At 45.8% G+C, this 17,562-nt stretch overlaps 2 protein-coding genes across 4 annotated transcripts in view; one reads left to right on the forward strand and one right to left on the reverse strand.

Moving 5' to 3' along the window:
• LOC144752901 (lethal(3)malignant brain tumor-like protein 2) overlaps positions 1–12,136 on the forward strand; it is a 376,713-nt gene extending 364,577 nt beyond the window's left edge. For all 3 annotated transcript variants that reach the window (XM_078640731.1, XM_078640741.1, XM_078640737.1), the window contains one exon: positions 8,177–12,136. In XM_078640731.1, the coding sequence (XP_078496857.1) occupies positions 8,177–8,574 (398 nt within the window). In that variant the 3' untranslated portion in view covers positions 8,575–12,136. The remainder of the gene's footprint in view (positions 1–8,176) is intronic.
• A 1,960-nt stretch (positions 12,137–14,096) lies between these two features.
• CHADL (chondroadherin like) overlaps positions 14,097–17,562 on the reverse strand; it is a 47,626-nt gene continuing 44,160 nt past the window's right edge. The window contains exons 4-5 of the mRNA XM_078659197.1: positions 15,549–15,715; positions 14,097–15,392 (exon numbers count right to left, since the gene is read on the reverse strand). Coding sequence (XP_078515323.1) covers positions 15,137–15,392; positions 15,549–15,715 — 423 coding nt within the window. The 3' untranslated portion in view covers positions 14,097–15,136. The remainder of the gene's footprint in view (positions 15,393–15,548; positions 15,716–17,562) is intronic.

Raw genomic sequence — 17,562 nt, forward strand, 5'->3', positions numbered from 1 at the left:
TTGCAGGGCCAATCTAACTACGAGTGACTCCAGCACCAAACACGATGCCAAAGGACATCACTGCACCGTAGACCCACAGCCCGAGGAGAAGTGGACCAACAATGCCCCTACGTGCCCGAGAATCTCAGGGGTCGAGTCCTCCTGTGAGTTCCCCTGGACTGGAGAGGGTCACGTTGCAAAGGGGGCAAGGCCTTTGAAGCTCCCCTGCTACCTATGGCTCTTACTGCCCTGGGGGAGGTGTGAAGACCCAACGAAGGCTCCCACCCCAATAATGTTATCAAACATGACAAATGTGTAAAAAAAAAAAAAAAAATCATATTCTTGCAATGTACTAAAATGAAGGCCACTTGGGTGGTCCATGTCTGGTAGTGACATTGGCTTGCCTTATGGTCGTAGTAGTTGATCTAAGCAGTTGGTCCTATATTGATTTCACCACCACCACCGCAAAACAAACAGTTTTTGCGCAATATCCTAGTGTTGCAATTGGGTCAATGGAGAAGTGGGCTGATTTACAATAGGCTTGGGGTACATCTAACACTTGCACAGAGATGGCTCATGTGGCAGGTACTCTTTTGGTTGGTCTGTATGTATCACAAAAGTTAGGGACTCATACATTCCAAGATGGTACGCACCACAGCGGTCGAACCGAATTTTATCGAGTCATCCGCCGTCGGTATCTATTGCAGAAGACGCCGTGTCTTGCAGCATTTAAGGTGTACATCAGGGGACGGAGATTGAAAACCGGACAGTGCCATGTAGGGCATACAGATAAGGAAAGGTGTTGTGAAGATAGGTAAGTGGGGGTATAATCTAGAGTGAACCTTGGAGCACTGGGGTTTGTAGGTTTGGTGGTTAATGAGACTGCGATGTTTCAGATGGGTACATTCATCCAAGTATTGCAGGCCACAGTGGTTTACAAACAATTGAATCTACCAGTAAAAGTATGTTGCTTTCACTGATGTTGACTGGTTGTTCAGATGAATATGCAGAGACCACAATGGTATTTTGTAACATGCAGGATCATCCGACAGTTAATGAACTCAGAAGAACGGGATTGTTTAGTCCACTCACTGTGAGTAACATAATGATAAAATGGGCGTTGTGCAGTATGGGCGAACAAGTGAACATATTGTCATCACTGGTGGTAGAGGAGGGCTTCATCTGAACTTGGTTTCAGTTTCGGTGCTGGCATACAAAGATGGGGTGCTCAGTAGGAGGCAGTCGAATGTCTTTGTTTAAAAACAATTCTGGTTCGACCGGGTGTTGCACAAGGTGAAGGTGGTGGTATAGATTTCTCGGAGTGTATTGGTTCCCATTACTTTACTAACATTATGAGCAGCATTATTCGCAAATGACGAAGTGTGATAAGGCACAGATTGGCGGCAGGGGATTTAAGGTTGTGTTATAAATGACATTATAATTGTGAAAATGCTTCTCGATGTCAGTTTTGGTTTTTACTTTCATTTTTATGTTTATTTTTTATGTTGAATACATTCACCCTTGAAATGCATTGGGCATCGAAAATTGGAACCCGCAAAACAAGAATTACTGGATTGTTATATATGTTATAAATATTATTGAAATGCACAAGAATCTGTATGGTAATTAAAAAAAAGAGTTGTGTTTGTATATATTTGTTGAACAAAAACTATTGATGAAATAGAGTATTGGAAAACATATGAGTATTGGTGTACATTGTGTAAAAGGAATGTTAAACACTATAGCTGTGCTCATAGGTTTCAGGTAAATTCTTACTTGAAATTTTTTTCCACATACCCCTTTGTGCCAATGCAGTCAAAACACTACATGTGGTATAGGTAAGGTACCCCTACGACAGGCTTCACAGCCCTAAGGCAAGGTGCCTTATACCCCATGTGTGGGCTTATCTGCCTGAGTGGATGTGTCCCTTTGATATCCAAGCCGATCCTTCAGTATTACTAGTGCACAGGGAAGCCATGTGGAGTAAATGGGCTGGACACTCGTGAATAAGAGTTCCCCAGCTTCATTATGGCTTCACTGTACCCCAACATGTTTGATACTAAACACCCCGTTTTTATAAATCCACACTGAGGCCAGTGGTGGCTTTATTCAGCAATGCACCCTTGAGGTACCCCCTGAAAACCTAGTAGTGTGTTGACTTTACTGGTCTTTGCTCTCCGAGGCCAGGAAGAAAGCCTGTTCTGTGTGGGGGTGTTCACACCTCCTCCACGCATGATGTGCATTTCAGGGTAGGAAGCTGTAAAGGCCCTGCTGCTTTTGTTATGCGACTCTGGCCTCGCCATGTAGCGGAGATGACTCCCAACCCCCAAACAACACCCTCCCCCATCCCAATCCCCCCACCTGTCCTGCTCCCACTTTTGGCAGTCAGATGGGGAAATTAGTAAGATTAGGAGGTGTGCCCACATTCAGCCAGCACCACCTCTACGGAGGGCCAGCTGATGTGGGCCTCACTTTTCAGATCCCTCCATCTTGTTTTGGATGGAATTAGCATTCTAGGGTCAGGGTTATGCCCACTTCCCACAGGAAATGGTCACATAGAGGGTGCCTACACCCTAAAGATAGGTAGCCCATTGGCTACTACCTGTCACTACCCTTAAACGCCCCTAAATTGAGAACTTAGATGGCACCCCTAAACCGAAGAACTCCGATTCGAAGGATCAAGAGGACGATGACGAGTCAATGCCTGGCGAGAACTGCAGCAGATCTGTGGACTTTTGGCGCAAAGCCCCGCCCAGCCTTTTTACACTTGTGACAGTCACTCATCCTATGAACAGGAGAACTACCAAAGCCTTGGGTAGCGTGCCAGCAATTCGGAAATCCCCTACAGTCTCCCTTGGAGTAAAGGAGTTACTCCCCTGCTGTCTGCAGCCACCGACAAGCAGAGCCGGTCCATCGCCTTGCAGAACCTCAGCCCGACCAGTGCTGCAGACGACCAGGAGAAGGTACTCGTGCTCTAGAAGATCAGAGCTGTCTTCTGTAAGAAAGTGCCCTCTTTTTGCATGGTGCCCCCACTTTTTGCTAAACTGCTGATGTACTATAACTGAGTGTGCCCTGGGCTCCTGCCAAACAGGTATCCAGGGCCAATGTTCTTTCCCTAAAACTGTATTGAAGAGAAAACCCAATTGGCAGTCTCTGGCCACAGGTCAGCCCCTTGTAAATGGTACCACAGGTACCGAGGGCGCTGTGGCCAGGGATGGCCTCTAAGGGCTGCAGCACTTATTGTTCCACCCGTAGAGGCCCTGTACCTTTACACACACACTGCCTTTGCAGGCTGCGTGTTGTGGTGCAGAACAAAGTGAAGAGTCGACATGGCACAAATCCTACAACCCACTGCCCTGGCATAGATCAGCCACCCCTCTAGCTGGGTGCACTATACCAGTGGTGAGGGTGCAGGTGCATGAGCCCTGTACCCCTACAGTGTCAAGCTCATTGCTAGACATTGAAAGTGCAGTAATGCCATTACGAGTTTATGGTGCTGGGAGTTTGTCATTACGAACTCCAGAGTACCATAATGGCTTTACTGAAAACTAGGAAAGTTTGGTGTCAAACTTCTCAGCCATTAAACCCTCACTGATGCCAGTGTGGGATTTAATGAAAAATGCTCACAGACGACATCTTAGAGATGCACCCTGAATAACTCCTAACACTAGTGTCCAGGCTGAGTGGCTGCTCACAAGCTGCCACCACCAGACATGTTTCTGGACCCCTGGGTCGATAGCCTGCTGCTCTCGGGGGTCTGAAACAATGCACATCCTGGGACGAGGTGCCAAGTCTCCTCCCCCAGGATGGGCAGGGTCCATGAAGGGGAAGCTTCAAAGGCGTGCCGCCTTTATGAGCTTCCCCAGACCTTTTACTGCTTTCAGCAACTGGCCCCCACCTGTTCTGACCCCAACTTTGGGCAGGAGAATCAGCGGGAAAACCAAGTGAAGAAGGGAGGTGTGCCCACCTTTGCCAACCCCACTCAGGTGGAGGAGGTGAGGTGAAGCACAACTCTCAGTCCCCACCATCTTGCAGATGGGGGGACCCACCCAACCAGAGCAAGGCATATGCCCCCCCATCCACTAGAGGATGGCATAATAGGTGGTGTACCCACCCCAAGGAAGGGACCCATTGGTCCCAACCTTTACTTGCCTGTAACACCCCTAAATCTAGTATCTGAAAGAGACCCGTTAGTGATAGATTCCTTACCTTAGAATATTCCCCAGGCGTCAGACTGGATCCAGAAAGTTTTTGGTTAGCAGTACCCCTGCACGTCGGTAGGTGGCGTCGTGCGGCTCCGCGTCCGTCACTGGCGTCGTAAGCGCAGAGATGACGTCACGGAGACTACTTAGGCGCCACCCATGCGTGCTGCCGTCAGATCGGTACACGACTTTCCGTGCTGAAATGCAGAGCCATGCAAGACACTGACCATTGGCGCATAAAACTAGAGCCCCAAAAGGGGATGACCTTAACCCTAGTAATCCGTTCACAGATCAGGGAGGATGGGTGGGACGGTAAGGAATCTATCACTAACTAATGTCTCTTACAGATATATCATTACACAAGTAGTAACTTGTTCACCTGAAAGAGACACGTTAGTGATAGATTCCTTACCTTAGAATAGATACCCCAGCAATGCCAGCCACGGTGGTGGGTCTGCGAACAAGATTATACCAAAAAGTCACGGAGCACAGAACGGCCAAAGAAGCCGTCTCTCCGGACCTGACTTTCAAGGCAGTAGTGTTTAGTAAACGTGTGCAGCGAGGCCCACGTAGCTGCCTGACAAATGTCCTGCAAGGGAACGCCGCATCCCAAGGCTGTAGTAGCTGCAGTCACCCTGATCGAATGGGCATGCAGCCCCACAGGAGGCTCCTTCTTGGCCAAGGAGTAACATGCTTTGATGCACAGAACAACCCACCGGGAGATGGTCCGTTTGCGCACAGCCCGACATTTTGTGGCGCCCACGTAACCAACAAAAAGCTGATCATCCACCTGGAACTGCTGTGTACGCTGCAGATAGAATGCGAGCGCACGTTTTGGGTCCAGACGGTGGAGCCTCTCCTCTTCACTTGAAGGATGCGGAGGCGAAAAGAAGGTGGGTAAAGTGGTGGTCTGCCCACCTTGTCTGGATGAACAGAAAGGAAGTGAGGTTTGGAAGAAAGGGCCTGGAGCTCACTCACTCTTCTGGCAGAGGTGATAGCAACCAGGAAAGCCGTCTTTAGAGTGAGAAGACGTAAGGGACAGTTATGAAGGGGTTCAAAGGGAGCGCACATCAGAAAAGTCAAGACAAGATTTAAGAGCACCGGATTTGTCCACCCACAAACTCTGGCTCCAGCCCAAATCCGTGAGTCTGCACCACTCTGCACACCATGGCCACGGCCCGAGTTCGAGTGGCCCAATGCCACCAGGAGGTCTCCCGGTGATCCTGACCTGAGATCTGGTGATCTCTAACCTGCCTCCAATCTCCCAGTGAAGCCTGCAGCCTCTTTCTGGAGGATCCCGCGACTGGAGCTGGTAAGAAAACCCAATGCCTAAAGACACCCCTGCACACGAAGTCCCACGGCCGTGGGTGGCCCAACCGACTGTGTCCCAGCATCCCTAGGCATCCCAAATTACCTCTCCAACTGGTGGTCACCTCTAGAAGATCTTTGTCCCCGAGCCTGTAGTCTTACTCAAAGCCGGATAAACCCCATTGAAACCAACAGGGCACTCAATGCTAAAACCGCACCCTGCACCCAGCCACCCCTGCACCGCTGCGGGTGTACTTTGGGTGCTAACTCGGATCCCCCTTTGCTCTGAGCCTAACACGAGGAGCTTTGCTCCCACAACCCTGTGGCCGGCTCTTGAGCAGCCACCATCCGGCTGCCCCCTATCCCCCATTGGATAATATTGGGCCTCCGTATTCTGCACCTAGCTGCCCTAGTGCCGCTGAGGGTGCTTTGAGAGTGCATCCTTGACCCTGGGGGAACCCTTGTTATAACCCCAGAAACTCAACCCCGAAGACCGGGTACTTACCTGTTAAACAATAACTTAATTTCTCTCCATAGGAATACATTGACTGTTTTCCCTTGAAAATTGTTCTAAGTGTGGAGTTGATTTGTATGAAAACCTGAAAAAGTACAACTGTGCAAAACTGATTTTACTTACCTTTACTCTAGGAAATGTCCCAGTGTGATATCTAGACATATCACACTGAGTAGAAAAAGTAACTTAAAAAGTAATCTGAAAAGTAATTTCAACATTTTAACTTACTTGTATTTCAATCAATTGCATTTGAAGTAGCATTCAATTGTAAAACACTGCATAAGATTTTGCAAAGCATTTATTTCACTTACCTGTTCCAGGCTTGGCTTGGTTCTATAAATAAAATAACGTAATATTTTTATACAAACAAAATTGGTCTGAATTCAGTCTTTGAGTGTGTGACATCATTTGCTGATTGAGTGTGTACAACAAATGCTTAACACTACCCTCTGATAAAGCCTTACTGCTCGCCCACACTACCACAAATAGAGAGTTAGGTGCTATCTACTTTAACCTCTGCCTACCGTTGGGGTTCTACTGGAATCTGTGCACACTATAACTCATATAGGTAAAGTATATACAGTGCCAGCTTCCTACACCTCCCCACCAAGTGTGAAGACACCAGGACCAACCAGAGCCGTGCAGTACCAACCCCCAGAGTACCAGACACAAACAGTGAATCGAGTCTGGATTCCCACTATACCTGGATCAAGCATCCGTGAAGGGACTTCTGTATCACTGAGACCAACTCCATTAGTGGCCCAGGTGCATTGATTTTCCCCTTTCTAGCGGTTTGTCACTGGCCACGAGGAGCATCTCTCTGCGCCCAGCCGACCTACCCAATCTGCACCCGACGAACTGGCTATGCCCCCCCCCTTGCTCCAAGACACCTTGCAAACCAGGCCTCTATTTAGGAGCTCTCGGACTTGTCCCAGTGTGGAGCCTGTTTTTGGGTGGCGCCCCTTCTCCTTAGTGCACAAGCTACTAACTTCACCAGCTGCTTGCTCCCAGCAGAACCCAGGAAGTTCCTGAAGAACTGCTGGTAGTACTTTGGACCTTGGCCCACTACAACTCCGAACACTGACTGTGAACCCCTGAAACCAACGGTACCTACCTTTATGCATCTCTGACTTTTCTTTCCATACGATTGCATTGTGCGTAAAGGCACACAAATATTAAAGTTTTACTTACCAGTACGAATTGTTATTGAAAACAGTACTTACCTTTTAACAAAGTTCTTGGTTTTGAAACCTATATAAAAAAGAAGTGGTTTTTTTCTAAGTTAGTCTTGGATTTATTCTTAAGTGTGTCTCATTTATTGCTTCTGTGAGTACAACAAATTCTTAGCACTACCCTCTGATAAGCCTAACTGCTCACCCATACTGCTAGAAAACAGAGCATTAGTATGACCCACTTAAGCCTCCGTAAACCACTTGGGGACCCACTGTACTCTGCACAGTGTACTTATTTTTAGTACACTAGAGAGAGCCAGCTTCCTACAGTTATGTTGAGTGAAACTAGGATTTTTTAAAATGTTTATCATTCAGAAAAAATTACGATAACAGAAATCCCATGTTGCGTACCTAAAGCAGATAGTTATGGTTTTCCGGCCATTTGCTATAAACAGGCTCGTTCTTCAACCAAGAAAGCCACAACATTGCATTTCATAGACAAAGCGTCACTGTTCTATACAGCAATGTGTTGACCTTGCTCTCTGCATGAACATTCTCTTACAATTCTGTGCAGATATTCGAGGGGGGGTTGGGAGGGGGGCTGTCAATAATAGAAAATATGATTGCTTTTCTGCCAGCTTTATGCCCTCGGTAGTGGACATAATTGGAAGGTGTCTTGAATAGTTTCCCATACATTAAAGGAAGTACATTAGCTGTAACAATGCAAGATCTATATTGCTAGCCAACCCTCCTGTCTCGTCTGTAAAAAGGAAGCATAGTAAACAAGATTCTTTATAATAATATGAGCAAAGATCTGTGTATAGCCTACAATGGCTTTAAGCTGCAAACTTGTTACAGGTAAGTAACCTATATCTGTAGAAACCTTGCCATCGCGTCGATTGTGCAGTGATGTTAACTATCAAGTGTCTTCTCACTTGTGACCTTTGCGATATTTAAGGTTGTGCATTTCTGCTGCCTAACTCTTACTCTCTTCATTGTAGCTGTTGGTGAGAAAGATCAGTGGCAAAGCTCCTCAGAAATGTTGGAACCTCAGGATTGTGCTGGTGATTCCCAGGTTCCTGCTTTTGATGGTGCTGATCATAAGGCCAACGAAGCTGATGCCAAGGCCCCAGAGACTAATAGTTCCACAACTGACACAATTACCAAGGCTTCTGCAGGCAGTCGAGAGACTCAAAGGAGTCCGGCTGAGAATCCATCTTTTGGCCACCAGTCTCCATTTGGCCCTGAAATGTCAGCTCTTGACCATGAAGTTCCTTCCTCAAAGCTCCATATAACCGCTGATGACCCCCAAGTTCTGACTGCCGACCACCAGTCTCCTGCAGTTGGTTGCTCTTCTACTGGAAACAATTCTTCTGCTGACAATCAACAGTCACCTTAACCGACCTTCTTTTTCAATACAGGATATCAAAGAGGAGGACTAGCACATAAGCAGTGCCATTCTACGGCCAGTGCACCTGCGCTGATGCCTCCTGCTGGCAGGAGGACAACTGAAACTCCTGTGGTGTGTCACTGCCCATAAAATGCCCTCTTATGTGAAGGATAAGACGCTAATTCTCAATGTACATCCATGTCTCAGAGAAAAGATGGGCCCTGTGCAGGACACCTTTGAGCCGGATTGTTCAGCTGGTCACAGTGGCCACACATAGCCAGGCAGAGTTTGGGGACGGGGGGGAGGGGGTGAGAGCACCACCTTTGCTCATTTCCAGACACATTATGGATGCCTTTGGTGGAACTCTCTATCACCGTTTCGATCTCTGATAAATTGCACATATTTTGTTCCACGTAGTCGCATTTCTCTTGCATCCTGCAGCACCCCAGCTATAGTAGGACTTATGCCACCTTTTTGCCAGACAAGAAAATGTGCATTCTTTTCTCTGCCAGCGTGCCTTCCTCTTTCAGTGCTCTCCCCTGCACAACTATTGACGTTATTGTTGTGAGTTGTAAGAAATTGTCACCAATTGCTTGATTTCTGTTTCCCCCCCACCACATATGTTGTTTTAATCTAACATTTTTTTCTGTTGGAGCATGTCTTGTGCTGCAGACTCTTACTTTGCATTTGTTGGGCGTGCCTCGTGAAACAAGTGTGACTAAATTTTGAAGCCTGCACCTGGCAAACTGAGCTCACAAGTGCTGTGGCTCACTTTGCATGTAGTGAATTTGGACTCTTTTCTGACAGGCTGATACCACTGCGAGGCTGTGGGGCGGGTGATAGAGCTAGGCAAACGTCAGGGTGCCTGACATGAAACGTCCTTCCCATCCCTTGTATACGCTTAGAAGAACTACCCTTTCAGGAAATGAAGTTATTTCCGAGACAGGCAATCTAACCTTCAAGTACCTGGAGCATCGGCCCCTTCCACTTTTGTCAGCAAATGTTTAACTGCTCCCCCTGACATTTTCTCCAGGGGAGGAGATACTTCCAGAGGCAGCTTACCAAGGGATCTCTGGAAATCACTGTGGGAATACCATAAGGCAAAGAGAACAGGCTGTAGGCGTCCACCTAGGTTGCACACAGTCGTAAGACCATGGAGTCAGATACAGGGTAACTTGTCAGAACAGCATCTGTATATTACATCTCCCTTGCTTGACATGAGTATAGTTGCTGGTAATATCAATGATGCTCAGACGAGGACCTTGGCTGCAGGTTTCACACCTCTCTGAAGATACATGGGGCCTAGTCATGTCTTGAAGGTCCTGGGTCTCCAGCAACCAATGCTGGTGTTGACTCCTTGCTGGTTCCCCCTATTAATATTGCTGGAATATTTTCTTCCCGAGCTTGGCAAAGCTGTGTTTGATCCTTTCTTAATCGGCCTTCTTCGTCCCTAGTTGTCCATGAGATAATTTCCCTTCCCCTTGGAGATCTTCTGCTCTTTAGCCCTGAACATGGTAAGCAAGAACAGAAAGTGGTACTGTGTTAGCCTTAAGCGTATGTGTCCATGGCATAGTTACTGGACTGAGGCTACACCACTTACTCCCTCTAGGGTTTTTTTTTTCTAAAGGTAGTGACATTACATATACTTGGCAGCAGGAATATGCTGCAGGAGGAGGGGTGTTTGAGGGCAGCACTTGCCTCCCAATAGCAAGGAGCAACTGCTGCCGATTGAGGATACTCGGCAAAAAACACGCCACTTCATTCTCTGACCCTATTATCGTGTAGCATAAGAGATTCCACTCGAACCTAAGATAAGAGTCATCTCATCAAATGTCTTCTGATTCAAATCGTGTTCGGCTGTCAACTCTTGAAGACTCTTGGAGGTGCCCCATCCCCTCATTGACTGTTGGGTAGCAGCACAGAAACAAGTCTCGTGCCCTTCCACTGATCCACAAAGCTGTATGAAATTTAAATGCATTGGCTGTGCATTCATTTTCACTGCCCTCTACACCTCTTCAGAGGTTGTTACATGAGTACCTGACCTCTTCAAGGCGCAGAATTCTCACAGACAGCTTCTATACACCTTCCTGCTGTTCATTGCTAAATTGAAGACGGGTTGCCCTCACTCGGGAGAACCATAGCCTTGGTGAGGCTCACTGAAAGAACAAAAAATGGTTCCTAACCTTGCTCGTCCGTGCCCCAGAACTGGTTCGGGTCTGCTGCTGTGCTGTGCACTGTTTTTCAGTTCATTCCAATAACATTTCAGATTTTTATATAAACTAGAAGATTGTCTTTCTTTTCTTTGCCAGAGCTTTTAGCACGTACAAACGGTGCATAATCTCAATAAGAGCAGCATGGTTTAAATTGTTATTTTTTGTTTGCTTTGATCCCACCAAGGACATCACTTGCACCCATCAGCTGTGGTGGAAATGTTAAGGGTCTCCACCCGACTTTAAACAATCTGGTGATGCTCATCTGGTGGCACATAAAGGGCTTCTTCTCTGAAGGCGTGTCTAACTACTACACCAGAACCATGGCAGCTTCTGTGATTTTTTTCAGAAACATGTTCCTCTTTCTGAGATCTGCAAAGTATTTACTTGGGGCCTCCCTTCAAGGTTCCTGTGCCCACTACTCACTAGACGATGACTACAGAGCAGGGCCCATGATAATAGCTGATGGATGAGCTGTACAAAGTATGTAAAATGTTTGGGTGGGTCAAGGAAAGCTTGTGGAGAATGTCATGGCATTGCATAGCTTTAGAGGGCAGACAGGCGGTCTGTCCAGGCACCTGGTGATGCTAGGTTTATGTCCTTGAGAATGGAGAGTAGTTTACATAGTTACCTCGAGTATTGTTTTTTTGGTTTCTCCTGAGCTGAATCATGACAAAGAGCTGATAGAGAGGGCAGAGTTTATTGACATTTTAAAGCCTGCTGGCGAGACCAGAGACTTGGAGTTTGATTCTCTTTCTGCTAGCTGAATCCAGTGGCTACTTTCACCCTGTACCTCCGTTGTCGGAAAGGAGTGCGCTTGAGTGCATTGACCAGTGTTCCTCAATCCAGGAGTGATGAGGCTGCTGGTCTGGCCTGAAGAAAGGGCAGAGTCATCTTCTTTTACTTCAGTTGTATTCTCTTTGTCAAGACTAGTGTTTGGTTAAAAAGCTTTGGCTATAAGTCTGCTACAGCCCCCAAATTTCCAACCCACCACCACCACTTAAGTGTGGTGTGTGTGTCTGCAAGGAAGGGTTACCAATCAGCATTGACAAAAGCTGCAAGCTGGGATTGCTTTCCTTCGGTTCAGTGCCACACTTACAATCAAGTTGAGTGACTCCAGGAGCTGTGTAGTTTTTGTGTTTGTATATTACTCAAATCTTTGTAGACTGACATGAAGACTCCTAATCTGAAGACAAAAGCAGGATCTACTTACAATGCTGTTTCTCTTGGCTTAGAGAGAACAGAGAACCAACTTTTTCCTAGAGTCTGTTTGCTAAATTATACAGTTGAGTTAAAATGTTGTATATATTTTTATGTTAAGAATCACTTACAATAGAAGAAAGTAAATACTTACTTTGTAAGCTCTGTTTACTTCTCTTGTATTTTATGTTAGCTGTGTGGATCTGTATTTTTGCGTCTGTGTGCTGGGACTTACTGGTGGTTGTCACCCGTCTCCACCATATGGCCACAAACATTGCATTAATGTCTCTTTCCATGTGGGAGTGGGGTGAGATAACTAGAGTAATGAATTAGAAACCTCATAACCAACACCCCGACACAGTGCTATTCCCAGTGAATTGTACCCTGTCACCTAGTGGCTGGCTCTGGTTACCGGGGTTAGAGTGGTACAGTAAGGAGTAGAACAAACCTCCTGGTCAAACATCACATTTCTTTGATTTTGGCAACTCCAAGGTAGCCTACCATGTGATGGTTTCCAAGATAATTATACCAACCCATAACCCTGGGATGAAACCCAAACCAATCACTTCAGGTTCAACTACCGTCCACAGATATGGAACAGCCCGACCAGCATACTACTCATTCGCAAACACACAAACAACTTTCTATGTCCAGGTAAGTTCTGAAAAGTGGACCTGTGCGTAGCCTGGGTATGGCATACTAATGTAAACACGTGCATACCCCTCCTGACCCCCACTGTAGTTGGTTGTAGTTGAAACAGGCTGCATGATAATCTCCTTGTGCTGCTTGGCCCTCTTACACTCACTCAAGACAGAACTGCTACTGACCATGGTTATCACACGGTACTATACCAGTCCACAGCAAACAAACCGCACACCCCCAACTGAACAGGCATAGAATAACTGAAGAAATCTGTGTCTAATTTAGTCCACCCCTGCGGGTCCAAACTAACTACATGCTAAGATTGCTTATTGGCATCTTTTGCTTATAATTGTATGAAGGGTGAATATACAAAATTCACCCCAACATGCTGCCTTCTCTCCCTCCAACCTAAGCCTGCTCATGACCTTAATCGTAAACAAAAATCTGAGAATGGACAACACTATGAGGTAACCAGCTTAGTGGACTGTGACCATAACAAATGCCACAAAGGGATCAACAGAGTTGATCAAAGCTGCCAGCTTACTGAAATCTATAAACCGGCTTTCTTACACTACTATATCCATCACACTTTTAAATACTGCAGCTCATAATGCAGTGACCACACCTCGGCGTTCATCATACGTGGCATGCAAACCCTTTGCACATAAGATCAAACAACACAACTCCTTCAACCACACACCCTACATGGTGTAGCATGCACTCGTAGTTGAGCTTTTTAGCACCCCACACAGAGGGAGTAAGCTCTATATACATTTTATAATACCTAGTTTTGGGATTAGAGGGTGCTTCTTAAAGAACCCTAAATTGAGACCACATGCCCTTCCCTAATCTGTTTTGAACTTTCACCCGGCCTTCTCTTCTGTTGACTACACCTTTTTCTCTTACATATAATTGTTTTCATGCCTCGGTTCCTTCTAGTCCTGCTGAGACCCCAACCGCCTTCGTTTTTTTTGTGGGAACTGGTTCCTTTCTTCGTTTTTAATTTTTCTTTCAGGTTTGAGCAGCGTATACCAAATCCTCAGACTTCTAACCATGTGCATTAGAAAGCAAACTGTTTACCTACCCAAAGACTGCTTATCCTGTATGTGGAACAGCAAGTAGATCAACAGCTGCTCCCATTAGAAGTGCAACTGAGACAGGCCCTTGGAAGAACCATTCGTTGATCATACTTTTTGTTTAATACTTTACAGTTTTCCAAAGCCACAGAGTTCTACTTTTGATCTAGAAAGCCAGAAGGTGTGGAGATGGCCTCATGAGTAGGCTTGAATACAGTGTTCCTTATAACCCCAATATAGGACAAGAACAACCTATCCAGGAGCCTTCCTTCCATGTGGAGATTTTAAATCAAGACGCCCCTTCCTCTTGTTTTTGGGCGACAGAAACAAAATTATTATAATTGTGCCTTCTTTGTTTAGCTGTGTGCTACCATGGTAAAGGAGGGGTTAAAACCAGGCCAAATTATCCATGAAACAGCTGTAATTGTTTTATTGTGTAACAAACATGAATTGCTTTTTAGAAAAAAACCGAAGTCATAAGTGGGATTTTGAGGTTTTTGGGGGGCAACAAGGAGGGAAGGAAGAAGGTGGTCCTCATTGGAAATGGAACCTGTATATCTGCTGCTCTTCTGCCAGCTGTTGCCTCTTTATTGACTAATGGACCTGAGCAGAGATTAACATGGCAGATATCTGACCCCCAGTTAAAAATGCCCCTAAACTACCTCTTTCTTTAACCGGTTCCTTTACCAGACAACCGGTTCCTTTACCAGACACCTGAGTTAGCGTCACCCTGCACTCTGTCTCCTCACGAACCCAGATTTTAACTACCCCTCCTTCACTTCCACAACTGCCAAGTGTAAAATAGCCTACCTCCTCATGGCCCTCCCTTACTGCATATGTCTCAGATTGTCAAAATTTCCCAAAGCATCAGTTTTTCTTAGGCATCTAAGACTGACTTGCATTGCAATAACCAGGAGCGGATGAAGATTACTCTACATTTGAAACACCCCATAGAGTGAGGGAAGCTTCTGCTACACTATAAAACACCCCATAGTTTCCCAGCCAGTTTTCCACTAGGACTCGTACTCCTCTGACTTTAGACAACCACCCCCAAAACTCTGGTTCCATTGTAGCACCTACATTATAATAAAATCCTAACCAACTGGCACTAATATGCCCATTACTCTCCCTGCTTTACTTACACTAGCCCACCCTCTCACATGCTTTTAGTCTTCCTCCCCTCCCTTTTATTACGTTTCTGTCATCCAACTTTGCTCTGACTACCTCCTCCCTCTAAATGGCCTTAATCCACCACTTATTTGGTTATCGATCGCCCCTTATTTCGTCCTCTCGCCTTCCCATATCCACCTTGCAGCACATGTAGCTTGCTATTTGCTTTAGAATATCTTGCTTTCTAGTAACTTGGCTGTCCAACCCAGTTGGATCTGTTCCCAATTGCCCCCTCTTTGTCCACCTTGTTCTTCCTGCCCCTCCTCCTTCAGTTTACTTGGTCCCCCTGACCCTGACTGGCCTCTTTGGTTTCTCTGACCGTTTCTTCTTGCTAGACTTTGCTTCCATTTTGATTTTTCCGCCTGCAGCCTTCGGCCTTGTTGCAGCCATTGGTTGTACAGTGCTCTTCGGCGAAGCAACGCCCCAACCAGGACAGCCCTTGAATGGAATGTCTTTCACCTTCCGGCCACGCACTTTCTGAGGGGAACCACAGGTTGCTCCCACTTTCAGGTTCAGTTTGTCGATCCACCTGGAGTAGGGGAGAGAGAGAAAGGGGAGGGTAAGAATTAGGTTGAAGGCAAAGCAGATAATGGGTGACCTTTGGGTAAAATATGGTTGATTGTAAGTAGATATGCAGCAGATTTGGTGAAGATGTTATAGGTTACTGGCAGATCAGAGGTCTCACCTACGGAGGGGCAGCAGCTCGCATTCACACTGGAAGGGGTTGTCACTTAAATTGATGACCTCAAGACTGGTGAATTTGCTCATTTCTGGTAGGTTCTGCAGCTTGTTGCCCTCCAGATGCAAACTTTTGATCCTGGGGCCGAGGCCTGCAAATGCCGTCGGGGAGACCTGTGAAAACAGAGGAGGAAATTAGAAATGTAGTGAAGTACCCTTAAGTTACATCCCAAATATAATGATATACTACATCCCAGTCATCAAGACTGTTCTGGATCAAGACGATTCCACTCACAAATATAGATGAAGCTGCAAATTGCCTTTTTTCTTATGGAGTTTGGCTAATCGAAGATTTTTTGGATATCGTTGTGTAATCTTTTGACAGAATAGTTTAGCACTCTGTAATTTCTTTGAGCAACAGCTTTTTGAAATTTCTTTCAATATCCTTTTAGGGGATTATCACGGAAGGCTTCGGCTGTTGGTCCGGCCAATTGTGTTGGTAAAAATAATAACGTGTGTATGTATATATATATATATATATATATATATATATATATATATATATATATATATATATATATATATATTTATTAAATATAGGATTATCCCACACAAGCAGACAATATTATATTATATTCAGTCTCACCAAGTAGCGAACGCTATGAAGCGTGCACTCCCTCCATGCCAAATTTCAAATGCCAAATCAGAATTTGGCGTGGAGGGAGTACGCGCTTCGTAGAGTTTGCTGCTTGGTGAGACTAAATATACACAGGGTGTCCTTGTACCCAGGCGCGCACCGTCGCTGTAGAGTCCCGGTACCCATGAGGACGCTGGATATATATTTTTGAGCATTAGAGAACTAAAAAGTTTGAGAACAATTGGTACAAATAGGAACAAATTGTTGTAAGACAACTGAAGTCAGTAATGTAAAGATTTTTTTTTTTAAATGAGCAATCATTTTGAAACGAAAAAGAAAAAATAAATCAACAAAAGGTTCAAATACAAAAAAAGTTTGTTTGCATTTAGGCAAAATAGGAGGAATTGTAATGATTCATTAGCAATTGTTCGCACTATAACCCTCTTGGCTTTGAAGTATGCCTTCTATGTCTATGGCATCATGTGATCAACTGCTCCCATCAAACAATGGAGAGCAATGGTGCTCAGTGTGTGAGGAAGGCAGGAGATACTGCCGAAACACATAGTAATAAATAAAGTGCGGAACCTATGACGGAGTCTGCAGTGTCGATGTCTGGTAGTGTTGGGGAACTGGAGATTGGAAATATATGTTCGAGGCATATGAGCTGCAGATTACACACTATGCATAGATGGCCACCTAGTGTTGGGCCCGGATGTTTGCAGTTTGTTTTGTTGTAGAAAAGTCTTTGGAAGTCACGGGATAGGTGACTCCTCCTTTGGATGATACTGCGCATGGGCATCGGCTCCATCCCCAGATAGTTTTTTTCCGCCACCGGGCTCGGTTGTGTTTCCAGCGCTCCGTGTTGGAACCGATTTCCTTCGGTGCGCAATCCTCACCAACTTACAGAAATTAAGTTTCGAACGCTTTTCCAGTCGACGCTACTCTTCAACACCGAAGACTTTGATTCCGGTCGACGGCCTTTGGGCTTAACTAGGCCTCGACTCCAGCTCATGGAAAGGACGCCATTTAAAAAGTGTCCTCAATGTGGGTCGAAGTTTCCCCACACCGACCTTCATGAAGTGTGTAACCTTTGCCTCTCCCCGGAGCTCGGGGCCAAAGACTGTTCCGCTTGTGCCTCTTTCCGCTCCAAAAAGACTATCCGGGACCAAAGAGCGAGGAGAACAATCCACCAGAAGACACTATGGGTTTCAATCAATTAATTCACAGGGCTGCGCAATATCATGGGGTAGACATGCATACAGACCCTGTAGATGAAGACTTCCTAATGGATACCTTTGATAATGCACAAATGTCCTCATCCATTTTACCAATGCTTAAAGGACTGATTAAGCATGCTCCTGAAGTCTTCAAGGACCCAGTCAGA

Source organism: Lissotriton helveticus, chromosome 1_1, assembly GCF_964261635.1.
Source record: "Lissotriton helveticus chromosome 1_1, aLisHel1.1, whole genome shotgun sequence".
Taxonomy (NCBI): domain Eukaryota; kingdom Metazoa; phylum Chordata; class Amphibia; order Caudata; family Salamandridae; genus Lissotriton; species Lissotriton helveticus.